This window comes from Saccopteryx leptura, chromosome 11 (genome assembly GCF_036850995.1).
Source record: "Saccopteryx leptura isolate mSacLep1 chromosome 11, mSacLep1_pri_phased_curated, whole genome shotgun sequence".
NCBI lineage: Eukaryota > Metazoa > Chordata > Mammalia > Chiroptera > Emballonuridae > Saccopteryx > Saccopteryx leptura.
The window spans coordinates 47,182,645-47,197,408 of record NC_089513.1 but is presented as its reverse complement, the minus strand read 5'-3'; the positions used below and the strand labels follow the sequence as shown (position 1 = coordinate 47,197,408).

At 40.2% G+C, this 14,764-nt stretch overlaps 1 protein-coding gene across 1 annotated transcript in view; it reads right to left on the bottom strand.

The window, feature by feature from the left end:
• Positions 1–1,052: 1,052 nt before the first annotated feature.
• The window catches only part of USP14 (ubiquitin specific peptidase 14), a 59,236-nt gene continuing 45,524 nt past the window's right edge, over positions 1,053–14,764 (bottom strand). The window contains exons 12-16 of the mRNA XM_066352336.1: positions 14,577–14,669; positions 11,741–11,869; positions 3,253–3,313; positions 2,450–2,557; positions 1,053–1,805 (exon numbers count right to left, since the gene is read on the bottom strand). Coding sequence (XP_066208433.1) covers positions 1,654–1,805; positions 2,450–2,557; positions 3,253–3,313; positions 11,741–11,869; positions 14,577–14,669 — 543 coding nt within the window. The 3' untranslated portion in view covers positions 1,053–1,653. The remainder of the gene's footprint in view (positions 1,806–2,449; positions 2,558–3,252; positions 3,314–11,740; positions 11,870–14,576; positions 14,670–14,764) is intronic.

The following is a 14,764-nucleotide window of genomic DNA, read 5'->3' as shown; positions in this document are numbered from 1 at the left end:
TACTTTGTTCTAAACATATCTCACTTGCTCTAGTAGCTACAGCATCCTGCAAATCTGAAAATCAAGATTTAATCACTAAATTATGTCCTCAGAATTGTTCAGGTCAAATAAGACAGTGAATAAAAAAACCCCGAAGTTACAAGCATCATACCAATATATAAAACAGCACAATTCTTATGGTCTCATTTTCCCTATTCTGCACCCTCCCTCAAAGCAAGGGGAGTACGATTGCCAATAATTAAAATAAGGGTTAGCTGAAGACGCTATTTACAAATAAGTTTCCCTGAAATGCTTATTTTATATCCCATAGGGTTCCCAGATTATATCACATTGCTCAAACTTGAGAGGCAAAAGGCTATTTTTCTCTAGGAATCTACTAGTTGTCAGGGCTGTGCTCTACAGAGCATTAAAATAACATAAGCAAAGGTAAGACTTCATCATAATCCCCAAAATTTAATTATAAATATCCAACTCAAAATCAAACATTCTAAGTAATACTCTATCCTTTCTTTAACAAGGCTCCCAAAACAAAGATGAGAAACTCATTAGAATATATTAAACCTACCATTGAAATACCTCAAACTCTTGGTATTATTTCTATTATACTTTAAAAATCATTGATATTAAACTGTGTAACAGACATTGATTTTGGAAATTGATAGGAGTGTAAAAATAAACAAGTGAAAAAACAGATCTAATAACTGCTGCATTCAGCATCCAAAGAATTCCATTGCTCTTACAACTCTTATTTCTTTTTAAACAATGTAATGCTAGCAGGCAAAGAAGGTAACGTTTTTAAATGGATGCTTAGCAGAGTAAAACTATCAGGTTAACGTCAGAATTTCAGCCAACTCAACAGACAAAAGACTTGAGGTCAAAAACTGTTAATCCCTCTTTTTTTTTTTTTTATTAAATATCCCCATTTTCTAAAAATAAGCAACGAAAGCCTGTCAACATTTTTTAAGGTTGATTACTACAAAACCACTGCAAAGTTAAATGTACAAACCATAGTACATCAGAGACACAGTAATAAATGTATGTATAATCAAATGTACTATTGATCACAATTTATTTTAAAGTCATGAAAAGCCAGCAACAACTAGGCTGGCCAAATACTTGATTGTATCCACGTTCCCATGGGGTACAGACAGCAGCACTGAGAGCACAATCAGAGAGACACTTACTTCCTTTCCATCTTCCTGGCAAAATCTGTTAGATAAGGCTAAGGATGGACAGTTACTGAATTACCTGTGGTTTGAACCATGCAAGAACAACAACAAATAACAGTAATAGGTGTGCAATAAACATTTCATTGCTGAATCTTGAGCTGAAGAAAGCTGGGAAAGTTATCACAGAAGGTAATGGTTGAAAGGCATTTCAACTCAGAATTTTTAAAAATTAATGCAAGAAATAAGCTTTGCAAAAAATGTCTTCCTGCCACCTTCATACAGGTGTGCTGCCTTACACAGGGCAGCACAGCCCAAAGGCAGTTCTTTCTGTCATCTTTTAGGTTGATACCCAGAGTCTGCTTCCGCCCTCTTTGTTCCACATGAGGGAAACCACTTACATATCTTCTTCTAAAACTCTGGATTATAGAAATGACCAACAAATAACATTTATTTCACACCTAAGCATAAACAGCTAAAATGAGGATTACTGTTCATTTTCCTCTTCCATTATTTCAACTCTGCGAGGCCCATAGAGTAAAACATACGCTATATGCCAGTCTCCACCACCAGAAAGCCGCAAAATATCTTCTGGTGTCACAATGCTGACCTTATCATCATCAAACTTGATCCATTCATCTAAAGAAGGAGAGAGGAAAATGAAATTAAAATCACACACGACTTTTTCAGAGTTCTATTTCAAAAAAAGTATTAGTACTATGCACAGCAGTATTCCATCTACCATATAAGCAGTTCTCAAAGCATGATCCAGGGACTACTCAGGTTCAACACCATTTCAGGAGTTCCATAAAGGTTACAACGATTTTCACAGCACTACTTAAGCATTAAATAAATGCCTCCCCCCATTCTCTCAAGTGTGCTTTGGAATTTTCCAGAGGTTACACAATGTGTAATAAGTATGAGATGGAATGCAGAAACAAGCAGGAGAATCCAGCTGTCTCCTATTAAGCCAGACAAAAAGACATAAAAATGTAAATCAATACCATTTCTTGCTATTATTTTTTTGAAAAATAGTTTTATTTTTTAAATGTTACTTATGTAATGGATTTAATAGTTGAAGTTTTAAATGAATTAACGTCTCAGTTTTAATATCACAGTAAGTAACAAATATAATCCTCAAACAAAAGCTCTTTGGAAAGGTTCTCAATAATTAAGAATATAAAGGGGTTCTGAGACCAGAAAGCTTGAGAACCGCTTTGCTATAAAATTTATACTAAACATATTGTTTAAAAAGTAGCAATTTAAAATAACAAAATCTTTACCTTGTTTTCTTTTCACCCATGATACATAATGACCTGAAGAGCTAGACCTTCCCTGATGTGTTAGAACTGCTTGCAAATCATAGTATCCACAATTATTGGAGCCAATGTCTAAAGAAAGATATAAATCCAGTAATAGCAGAGAAACAAACAGACATGACTTCTAAGGCCAGGTAACAAGTAAGAACAATTTTGATGTTTAGCCTAGAGAAGCACTCCTCTATTATTAGAATTCAGTAAGGCCCTGGCTGGTTGTTCAGTAGATAGAACGTCAGCTGGACATATGGATATCCATGTTCAATTCTCAGAGCACAGAGGAGAAGTGACCATCTGCTTCACCCCTCTCCCTCTCCCCTTTCTCTCACTCTTCCCCTCCTGTAGCCAGTGGCTCGATTGGTTTGAGTGTAGCCCCAGGCACTCGGGATAGCTCGGTTGGTCTGAGTGTGTCAGCCTCAGGCACTAAAAATAGCTCAATTGATTTGAGCATTGGTACTGGACAGGGGTTGCCAGGTGTATCCTGGCCAGGGTACATGTAGGAGTCAATCTCCTCTCCTCTCACTTTAAAGAAAAAGAAAATAAAGGGAAAATAATCCAGTAAGATACTATTGTCCAATCAAAGTTAAGATTTCATGCAAGTTGTTTTAAGAACTATGGCATCATTCATAGAACTATATGGTCATATACTCTATGAAAGCTGACTTTTTTTACAGTATGATATCTAAAAATTCAGATATATAAGAAGACAGTAATTTTACCTTCACACACACACACACACACACAAAAACACAATTGAAAATTTCACTTACCATCAGCAAAAGAAAACGGTTCATACTTTATGTCCTTCTGGGGACTACTCTTTTTGTCACTCTGAAAGAAACAAGATGTTTTATTTTAAACCATATCAGAAATAAAATTTGCATTCTCAATGGAGTACATGTTGCCCAGCATCTGAAAGTAGAGCATTCCTGTGAAAACTTTCATCAGCCAAACTGGCATAAAGTGAAAAGTATTCCTGATTGTCAGAAAGTTCGCATTATGCCACTTCACTTTTACAAAAAGCAAAATAAGGCCCTGGCCTATTGGCTCAGCAGTAGAGCATCAACCCAGCATGTAGAAGTTCCAGGTTTGATTGCCGGTCAGTACACACAGGAGAGGTGACCATCTGCTTCACCCACCTTCCCTCTGCCCCTTTTTTCTCTCTTTCTCTTTCTCTTTCTCTCTCTCCACCCCCCTACTCCCACGCCATGGCTCGATTTGATTCGAGCATGTCAGCCCCAGGCGCTGAGGATCACTCTGTGGAGCTTCCGCCTCAAGCGCTAAAAATAGCTCAGTTGCGAGCAGCCCCAGATGTTGAAAGCATCGGCCCCAGACAGGGGTTGGCAGGTGGATCCTGGTCAGGGTGCATGGTGGAATCTGTCTCTGTATCTCCCTTCCTCTCACTTGAAAAAAAAAAAGGCAAAAATATCTACATTAGTATGGTAATGGCTTTTTTCATAAAAGTGAAATTCCTCTTCAGATTTAAGTTAGCCAAAATAGGTAGGTCTTTTATAAAAGCAAAGTGGTAGATATCTGTATTTATTTCCACATATATTTACTGTCTACAATGCAAAGCACCGAGGCTAAACAAAGACAAATATGGTATGCCTTACAATTGCTAAAACTGATATACCTACAGTTACCAAACAGTTGGAATCCCAAAGGTCTGACACTTGAACAACATGTAACCTTGTATATGTAATAACAACCCTTCTGATTATAGGACCAATGTTAAACCACTAAAGCTACAGCATTCCTGTGAAGACAGTAGTACAGATAAACAGTGCTCTAAGCTAGTAAAGAAAAACCCAATTCTATAATTTCATTTTACCAAAATACTATAAAATACATTAAAAAAAATGCCTGCCTCAAAAAAAAAAAAGTTAAATCACTACAACTAAAATTAAATCTATTAAGCCATGGCTACCTGCCACACTGGCCCAAATAAACTAGAGTACTTAATTCAGCAGATATTTACCTATATTTTGTAAAAGAGACACGATTTACTAATTTAAACAAGAATCTTTAGTGGGAACTCCCCACATCAACCCATTTCCATGTGCAATACAAAAAAATTAAACAGCCCATATAGGCCTCTGGGCACAAAGTTCTTGAAAACTGTAATAATGATGACAATGCAAGCAGTTTAAAGATAGCTAGAATAACAAGAAGTCAAAGGATCCTATAACAAAAAAATACAATTAAGTCAACCATTCCTTTTTATATACAGGTGGCCCTTGAACAACACAGGTTTGAATTGTGCAGGTCCACTTACACACAGTTGTTTTTTCCCAGTTGACCTGCACAGTTCAAAATAGTGTTGTTCTGTATCAAGTGGTGATTAGGAATCTGTGTATGCAGATGATCAAAATAAGTGACACATGAATTCATTTTTTTTTTTTTTGTATTTTTCTGAAGTTGGAAACAGGGAGGCAGTCAGACTCCCGCATGCACCCAACTGGGATCCACCCGGCATGCCCACCAGGAGGCGATGCTCCGCCCATCTGGGCCGTTGCTCTGTTGTAACCAGAGCCATTCTAGCTTCTGAGGCAGAGGCCATGGAGCCATCCTCAGTGCCCGGGCCAACTTTGCTCCAATGGAGCCTTGGCTGCGGGAGGAGAAGAGAGAGACAGAGAGGAAGGAGAGGGGGAGGGGTGGAGAAGCAGATGGACGCTTCTCCTGTGTGCCCTGGCTGGGAATCGAACCCGGGACTCCTGCACGCCAGGCCGACGCTCTACCACTGAGCCAACCGGCCAGGGCCATGAATTCTTGACTATGTGGGTGGCTGACACCCCTAACCCCTGCATTGTTTTAAGAGCCAACTGTATATAATGTAATACCTATAGCAGCCACCAAAAGAGCTATACAAAGAAATATGTTCAAGTACATTATACATAAATCAAACCAGAATTATAAAACAATATTCAAATAACCTAAAAGAAGGCAGAAATGAGAAAATACAGAAAAAAAAATAATTTAAACACTAACACATCAATAATTACATTAAGGGTAAATGGTCTAACATACAAATAAAAAGCAGTTAACAGGCCCTGGCCAGTTGACTCAGTGGTAGACAATGGCCTGGCTGCAACAGAGCAACGCCTCAGATGGGTGGAGCATCGCCCCCTGGTGGGCATGCCAGGTGGATCCCGGTCGGGCGCATGCAGGTCTGACTGCCTCCCCATTTCCAACTTCAGAAAAATAAAAAAATAAAAAAGCCCTGGCCGGTTGGCTCAGCGGTAGAGCGTTGGCCTAGCGTGCGGAGGACCCGGGTTCGATTCCCGGCCAGGGCACACAGGAGAAGCGCCCATTTGCTTCTCCACCCCTCCGCCGCGCTTTCCTCTCTGTCTCTCTCTTCCCCTCCTGCAGCCAAGGCTCCATTGGAGCAAAGATGGCCCAGGCGTTGGGCATGGCTCTGTGGCCTCTGCCTTAGGCGCTAGAGTGGCTCTGGTCGCAACATGGTGACGCCCAGGATGGGCAGAGCATCGCCCCCTGGCGGGCAGAGCGTCGCCCCTGGTGGGCGTGCCGGGTGGATCCCGGTCGGGCGCATGCGGGAGTCTGTCTGACTGTCTCTCCCAGTTTCCAGCTTCAGAAAAATGAAAAAATGAAAAAAAATAAAAATTAAAAAAATTAAAAAAGTAAAAATCAGTTAACAGTAGATTAAAAAACATAATCCAACTATATACTATCCATAAAAAACTCTCTTCAAACAATACAGTATGGGAAATTTTAAAGTAAAAAGAAAAAGGTATATCATGCAAACATTAACAAAAACCAAGTTGCAGTGGCAATATTATTATCAGATAAAGTAGTCTTCACAGCAAAGAAAACTACCAGGGACAGAGAGAACGAATGCATAATAAAAGGTTCACTCCTCCAAGAAAACAAAGCAATCATAAATGCATATGCACCAAATAACAGAGCTACTACATAACATGCAAAGCAAAAGCTGACAGAACTGAATAGGTAAACATACAAATCTGCAATTTTGTAAAAAATTTTTATTCATTTTAGAGAGAGGAGAAAAAGAGAAAGAGAGGGAGGAAGGAATGGGGGAGAGAGAGAGAAAGGGAAGGAGCAGGAAGCATCAGTTTCCATATGTGCCTTGACCAGGCAAGCCCAGGGTTTCAAACCAGCAACCTCAGTGTTCCAGGCTAACGCTTTATCCACTATGCCACCACAGATCAGGCACAAATCCACAATTTTATTTATTTATTTTTTTTATTTTTCTGAAGCTGGAAACGGGGAGGCAGTCAGACAGACTCCCGCATGCGCCCGACCAGGATCCACCTGGCACGCCCACCAGGGGGCGATGCTCTGCCCATCCGGGCGTCGCTCTGTCGCGACCAGAGCCACTCTAGCGCCTGGGGCAGAGGCTAAGGAGCCATCCCCAGCGCCCGGGCCATCTTTTGCTCCAATGGAGCCTCGGCTGCGGGAGGGGAAGAGAGAGACAGAGAGGAAGGAGAGGGGGAGGGGTGGAGAAGCAGATGGGCGCTTCTCCTGTGTGCCCTGGCTGGGAATCGAACCTGGGACTCCTGCACGCCAGGCTGACGCTCTACCACTGAGCCAACTGGCCAGGGCACAAATCCACAATTTTAGTTGAAGACTTCACCACTTCCCTCTCAAAAACTGATAGAACTAGACAGAAAACAGAAAAGTTATAGAAAAATACACCACCATCAACCAACTGGATCTAATCAATACCTAAAGAACATTCCACTCAACAACAGAATGCACCTTCTTTTCAAGTGCCCATGGAACATACACTAAGATGAATCACATCCTGAGACATCTAGTCCAAACCTCAACAAATTTTTAAAACTTTATATGACACAAGTATGTTTTCTCATTACAATGGAATCAAACTAGAATCAGTAACAGAAAGTTAACAGAATTCCTAACACTTGGACACTAAGATAATTCTAAATTCAAGATCAAAGAGAAGTCTCAAGGGACAGACAGGGGAAACAATACAAGGAACAGAATGAAAATGAAAGTAAAGCATAATGGAATTTGTGGGACACAGTGAAAGCACTGCTGAAAGAAAGGTAGAGCCCTAAAGGCCTATATTAGAAAATAGAAAAGAGTCTGGAATCAAAACTACCTTAAAAACCTAGTATAAGAAGCCCAGGCCAGCTCTGGCCAGTTGGCTCAGTGGTAGAGTGTTGGCCTGGCGTGCAGGAGTCCTGGGTTCGATTCCCGGCCAGGGCACACAGGAGAAGCGCCCATCTGCTTCTCCACCCCTCCCCCTCTCCTTCCTCTCTGTCTCTCTCTTCCCCTCCCACAGCCAAGGCTCCATTGGAGCAAAGTTGGCCCGGGTGCTGAGGATGGCTCTGTGGTCTCTGCCTCAGGCGCTAGAATGGCTCTGGTTACAAGAGCAACGCCCCAAGATGGGCAGAGCATTGCCCCCTGGTGGGCATGCCGGGTGGATCCCAGTTGGGTGCATGCAGGAGTCTGTCTGCCTGCCTCCCCGTTTCCAACTTCAGAAAAATACAAAAAAAAAAAAAAGAAGCCCAGGCTAGATAGCTCAGTTGGTTGGAACATCATTCCAACGTTCAAAGATTGCCTATTTGATCCCTGGTAAAGGTACATACAGGAAGAGATTGATATTCTTGTCTGTCTCTCTAAAAAAATAAAAAAGAAAAAACCCAAAGGAAGCAAAGAAAATAAAAACAGAAATTAAGTTAGACACAGAAACAAAGAGCAGTTTTCTGAAAGATCAATAAAACTGACACTCCTCCAGTAAGACTAACAAAGGAAATAAAAAGACACAAATTACCAATATCAGGGCCTTGGCCATTTGGCTCACTGATAGAGCACTGGCCAGCATATGAATGTCCCAGGTTCGATTCCCTGTCAGGACACACAGGAGAAGCAGCTATCTACCTTCTCCACCCCTCACCCTTCTTTCTCTCTCTCTCTCTCTCTCTCCCCCCCACCCCCCTGCAGCCATGGCTCAACTGGTTCAAGCACATCAGCCCCAGGCAATGAGTATAGCTCCAGGAAGCCTCTGCCTCAGGCGCTAAAGAATAGCTCAGCTGTGAGCATGGCCCCACATGGACAGAGCATTGGCCCCAGATGGGGGTTGCTGGGAGGATCTCAGTCAGGATGCATGCGGGAATCTGTCAATCTCCTCTACAGTTGGAAAAGATGAAAGGAAAAAAAAAAGGGAAAAAAAATTACCAATATCAGGAATGAAACCATGGACAGATATCACTATACACCCTACAGACATCAAAAATATAATAAAATGAATACTAGGGACTAACCCACAAATAAATTGATAGGCTAGATCCCTGGTCAGCAAACTGGCTCGCGAGCACATGAGGCTCTTTGGCCCCTTGAGTGTGGCTCTTCCACAAAACACCACGTGCAGGCACTACCTGGATAAGGAATGTACCTACCTATATAGTTCAAGTTAAAAAATTTTAGCTCTCAAAAGAAATTTCAATCATTGTACTGTTGATATTTGGCTCTGTTGACTAATGAGTTTGCTGACCACTGGGCTGGATGAAATAGATCAAGTCCATAAAAAAACTATAAAAAAGATTATCTGAATAGCCCATAACTATAAAGGATGCTGAATCTATAATTAAAAAACTGTTAGAAATCTCCAAGCCCCATTGTTTCACTACAGTTCTGCCAAACATTTGAAGAAAATTAACACCAATTCTATACAATACCTTTCAAAAAAGAAAAAAAGAAACAGCTAACAGATCAGCAAAGTAGGAAATACAAGATCATCAATGAATAACCCAAAAATGAAATTAAGAAAGCAATGCCATTTACAAAAACACCAAAAAAGAATAAGATACTTTGGAATAAATTTAACTAACAACTATAAAACATTGTTGAAAAAATTAAAGGCCTAAATAAATAGACCTATCAAAGTCATGGACTGCAAATTTAATTTAATACTATAAAAAAGGCAAGACTTCCCAAATTGATATACAGATCAATGTAATCACCATCAAAATTCCAACTGCTTTTAAGAAATGGATTAATAAAATGAATCTGGACTTGTACCTCATCCCAGATACAAAAATTAACCCAGAATGAGTCAAAGACCTAAAAGGAAGAACTAAATCTATAAAAATCTTAGAAAAAAACATATGCATAATTCTTCATAGTCTTTGACTGGGCCTTCTTAGATATAACACCAGAAGCAAGAGTAACAAAAACAAACAAACAAAACCCCCACCAGACTGAATTATATTAAAATTAAAAACTTTCCCTCTGCAAAATACACTTAGTATAAAAAGACAAAGCTACAGCCTGACCAGGCGGTGGCACAGTGGACAGAGCATTGGCCTGGGACACTGAGGATCCAGGATCAAAGTCCCAGGGTTGCTGGCTCGAGCACGGGCTCACTAGCTTGAGCACGGGATCACTGGCTTACCACGGGATCATATACATGACCCCATTGTCGCTGGGTCACTGGTTTGAAGCCCAAGGTCTTGAGCGTGAGTCCAAGGTCACTGGCTTGAGCAAAGGGTCACTGGATGGGCTGGAGAACCCCAGTCAAGGCACATATGAAAAAGCAATCAATGAACTAAGGTGCCACAACTATGAGTTGATGCTTCTCATCTCTCTCCCTTCCTGTCTGTTCCTCCCCCACTCCTCTCTCTCTCTTTTTCTCTCAAAAAAAAAAAAAAGGACAAAGCCACAGACCAGGAGAAAATATATATCTGGCAACCACATATCCAACAAAGGACTAGTATCTAGAATATAAAGAACTCTCAAAATTCAAAAATAAAAAAAACAGCACAATTAGAAAAAAGAAGACATGAAGAGACATCCCACTGAAGAGGATAGACATATGGCAAATAAAAATGAAGATATGTTCACCATATTAGGGAAATGCAAATTAAAACAACAATGAGGTATCACTGCGAACTGATTCTAATGGCTAAAATAAAAATAGTGATACCACAAAATTCTGGCAAGAATGCAGGAAAAGGGGATTAGTCATATACTGCTAAAATGTTACAGCCATAATAGAAAACATTTGACAGTATCTTAAAAAATTAAATACCCAACTACCATGCAATCTGGCAATTACATCCCTGGGTTATTTATTCCAGGTTAATAAAAATGTATGTTCAGAGTAAAACTGGTACATCAATGCTACAGTAAACTTATTCATAATAGACAAAACTGAAAACAATACAGCTGTCCTTCAACAAGTGAATAATTAAGAAAACTATGGTATATCCCAGGGGTCCCCAAACTTTTTACACAGGGGGCCAGTTCACTGTTCCTCAGACCATTGGAGGGCTGGACTATAAAAAAAACTACGAACAAATCCCTATGCACACTGCACATATCTTATTTTAAAGTAAAAAAACAAAATGGGAACAAATACAATATTTAAAATAAAGAACAAGTAAATTTAAATCAACAAACTGACCAGTATTTCAATGGGAACTATGGGCCTGCTTTTGGCTAATGAGATAGTGGTGCCCCTTCCGGAAGTGCGGCTGGGGCCGGATAAATGGTCTCAGGGGGCCGCATGTGGCCCACGGGCCATAGTTTGGGGACCCCTGGTATATCCACATCCACATGGAATACTATTCAGCAATAAGAAAAGGAACTCATGCCACATGGAACAACCTGGATTAATTTGCAGATAATTACGCTAAGTAAATCCCAAAAGTTACAAAATGTGTAATTCCTTTTATATAACTTTCTTGAAATAACAAATTATATAGAAGTAAAGAACAAGTTACTAATTACTAGGAATTAAGGAAAGAGAAAGAGCAAAAAGAAAGTGGGTTTGGCTACAAAGGAGCATTACAAGAGATCTTTGTAGTGACAGAAATGGACCGTATCCAGACTGCATCAGTGTTAATATCCTGGTTGTGATACTGTATTTGCAAATTGTTACCCTGTAGGGGAAACTGGGTAAAAGGTACTCCAGATCTCTTTGTGTTTTTGCTTATAGTTGCACGGGATTCTACAATTCTTAAAATAAACTTTAAATTTTTAAAAACTGCTTTACACACACAAATGGTAATCTACAAATTTTGAAACTATTAAGCTTATTCTATAAAGGACCCTTATCATAACTAGAGTTCTTTTTCTTACGCTAAAATACACTAAAAACTTTAAAAGCTTACACCAACATATGTGGGATTTGTATATGGGCTAAATAAAATTCAGGTCCATCCATTTTTACAATAGGTTAACAATACAAAGTAACTATTGAAGACTGAGATTAAAATATTAAGATTAAAAACATCAGCAATAAGAACCTACTGTATTTGTCTGCGTATTCACTTTTTTATCTTCTAGATCCTTGAATTTTGATCGAAAAGAGACCATTTTCTCTTGAAGTTCTGGTGTACATAGTTCGTACACATCCAACATAAGAGGAAATTTAACATCCTATATACAAATCAAAAAGGAAAAAATGTATAAACAGACTTACAAAGGTAGTTATTTAAAATATCTATCATACTTTTAAAGTACTGCTTTCATAATTCAAAGTTCAAAATAAAAACTATAAAAATCAGGACAGCTATGTAGTTGAAAACATCACAGTGCTGTAACATATAATTTCATTAATACGTAGTCTCTAGTGAACAAAATAAACAGACTCATATACCATTTCCCTGAAAATAAGACAGTGTCTTATATTAATTTTTGCTCCTAAAGACACTCTAGGTCTTATCTTCAGGGGAGGTCTTATTTTTCCAAGAATTCACATTTATTGTTGAACAACAAAAAACAACAACATTTATAATATACTGTAGTCATGTCATCACAAACATCAGCATAACCAGCCAAACTCTGAATTCCATTAAGAATGTCTTGTTACTCTATTTCATGTACAATCTACCCTGTTTTCCCGAAAATAAGACAGTGTCTTACATTAACTTATGCTTCTAAAGACGCACTAGGTCTTATTTTCAGGAGAGGCCTTGTATTTCTAAGCTTGAAAAAAATTGCACTAGGTCTTATTTTGGAGGATGTCTTATTTTCGGGCAAACAGTATTTGGAGAACAGACTGACAGCTGTCAGAGGGGGTGGGGTAGGAGGCTGGGTGAAAAGGTCAAGGGATTAAGCAAAAAAAAAAAAAAAAAAAGCAAAACTCACAGACACTGAAAACATCACAGTGGTTATTTTCAATCTGGTCCTAACTTTATGTAAAAAAATTTTTTAACACTTCTTTCATTAATTTTTTTTTTTTTTCCAGAGACAGAGAAAGAGTCAGAGAGAGGGATAGACAGGGACAGTCAGGAATGGAGAGATGAGAAGCATCAATCATTAGTTTTTCGTTGCGCATTACAACACCTTAGTTGTTCATTGATTGCTTTCTCATATGTGCCTTGACCATGGGCTTTCAGCAGACCAAGTAACCCCTTGCTCCAGCCAGCGACCTTAGGCTCAAGCTGGTAAGCATTGCTCAAACCAGATGAGCCCGCGCTCAAGCTGGCGACCTCAGGGTCTCGAACCTGGGTCTTCCGCATCCCAGTCTGACGCTCTATCCACTGCGCAACCACCTGGTCAGGCTATTTCATTAAACATTTTAATGCACGTCTGACCAGGCAGTGGTGCAATGGATAGAGCGTCGGATTGGGACACAGAGGACCCAGGTTCAAAACCCCGAGGTCAGGCCCTGGCCGGTTGGCTCAGTGGTAGAGCGTCAGCCTAGCGTGCGGAGGACCCGGATTCGATTCCCGGCCAGGGCACACAGGAGAAGCGCCCATTTGCTTCTCCACCCCTCCACCGCGCTTTCCTCTCTGTCTCTCTCTTCCCCTCCTGCAGCTAAGGCTCCATTGGAGCAAAGATGGCCCGGGCGCTGGGGATGGCTCTGTGGCCTCTGCCCCAGGCGCTAGAGTGGCTCTGGTCGCAACATGGCGACGCCCAGGATGGGCAGAGCATCGCCCCCTGGTGGGCAGAGCGTCACCCCATGGTGGGCGTGCCGGGTGGATCCCGGTTGGGCGCATGCGGGAGTCTGTCTGACTGTCTCTCCCTGTTTCCAGCTTCAGAAAAATGGAAAAAAAAACAAACCCCGAGGTCCCCGGCTTGAGAATGGGCTCATCAGGCTTTAGCACGGGCTCACTAGCTTGAGAGCAGAGTCACTGGCTTGAGTGTGGGATCATAAACATGACCTCATAGTCACTGGCTTGAGCCCAAAGGTCACAAAGTTCACTGGCTTGAAGCCCAAGGTTGCTGGCTTGAGCCCAAAGTTGCTGGCCTGAGCAAGGGGTCACTCACTCTGCTGGAGCCCCACCCTGGTCAAGACATATATGAGAAATCAATCAGTGAACAAACAACTAGAATTGATGCTTCACATCTCTCTCCCTTACTGCCTGTCTGTCCCTGTCTCTCTCTTAAAAAAAATTTTTTTTTAACCCATGAAACTGACCACAGAGGAATTACCAAAATTTATACAGCAAAAAAGCATTTTAGAAATAGACCAGTTGCTGCGAAAATGGAAACCTAAAACCAGCAGCAAAGTCAATTTACATATACGGTCACTTCTGATTGTAATATGAAATACAATTTTACACAGAAAGAAGTGATATAGTTTAATAACAATATTAATACACCAAGTTAACGATAGTAGATACTTCAACTACAGTTAACCTTCTAATATAAAACTAACTACATTTGAAAATATATTTGGAATTTCATATGAACAGTCTAGAATTATATATACCTCTCCCAAGGATCAGGGATTCTGGGTATGTAGCAAACTATAGTTCAATAAAACAGCTACAGCATGAGGCTGGCTCCTACAGCAAGAAATTACAATTTAAGTACTCTTTGGGCACCAATAATTTAACACTCTCTTCTTTCACCTGGGAGAACACAGTGCAGTGTGTTATCCAGCATCTACCCAAACCCACTCTCAACCTGCTAGATCAGGACCACTGAAGTGCCTCTGGTCTGACCTAGGGCAGTGCTTCTGGGGAATGAAAGGTGTCCAAAAGAATTACCTGGGAATCTTTTTAAAAATATACTTCCCTATTTATTGTATTTCAAAGAAAATTTAACTATTCCTAAAGGAATAAAGAAACCAACTATAAGTTAGGAATTGCCTTCAAAGAAAATTTTTTATTACACTAAAAAGTTCATTACTAACCTTAAGAACTTTAGCATTCACAGATTCCTTCTCTTTATAAAAAAATCGAACCATCTGAATAGTCAAGTAAGCAGGTAGCCGGCTAATCTTGGACTGAGAAAAGAAATTAGAAATCCTATGACATAAAAATACCACATAAGTTTTAAATTCCTTGGTTTAATAAAAACAAAGACTGGGCAGCCCTGGTC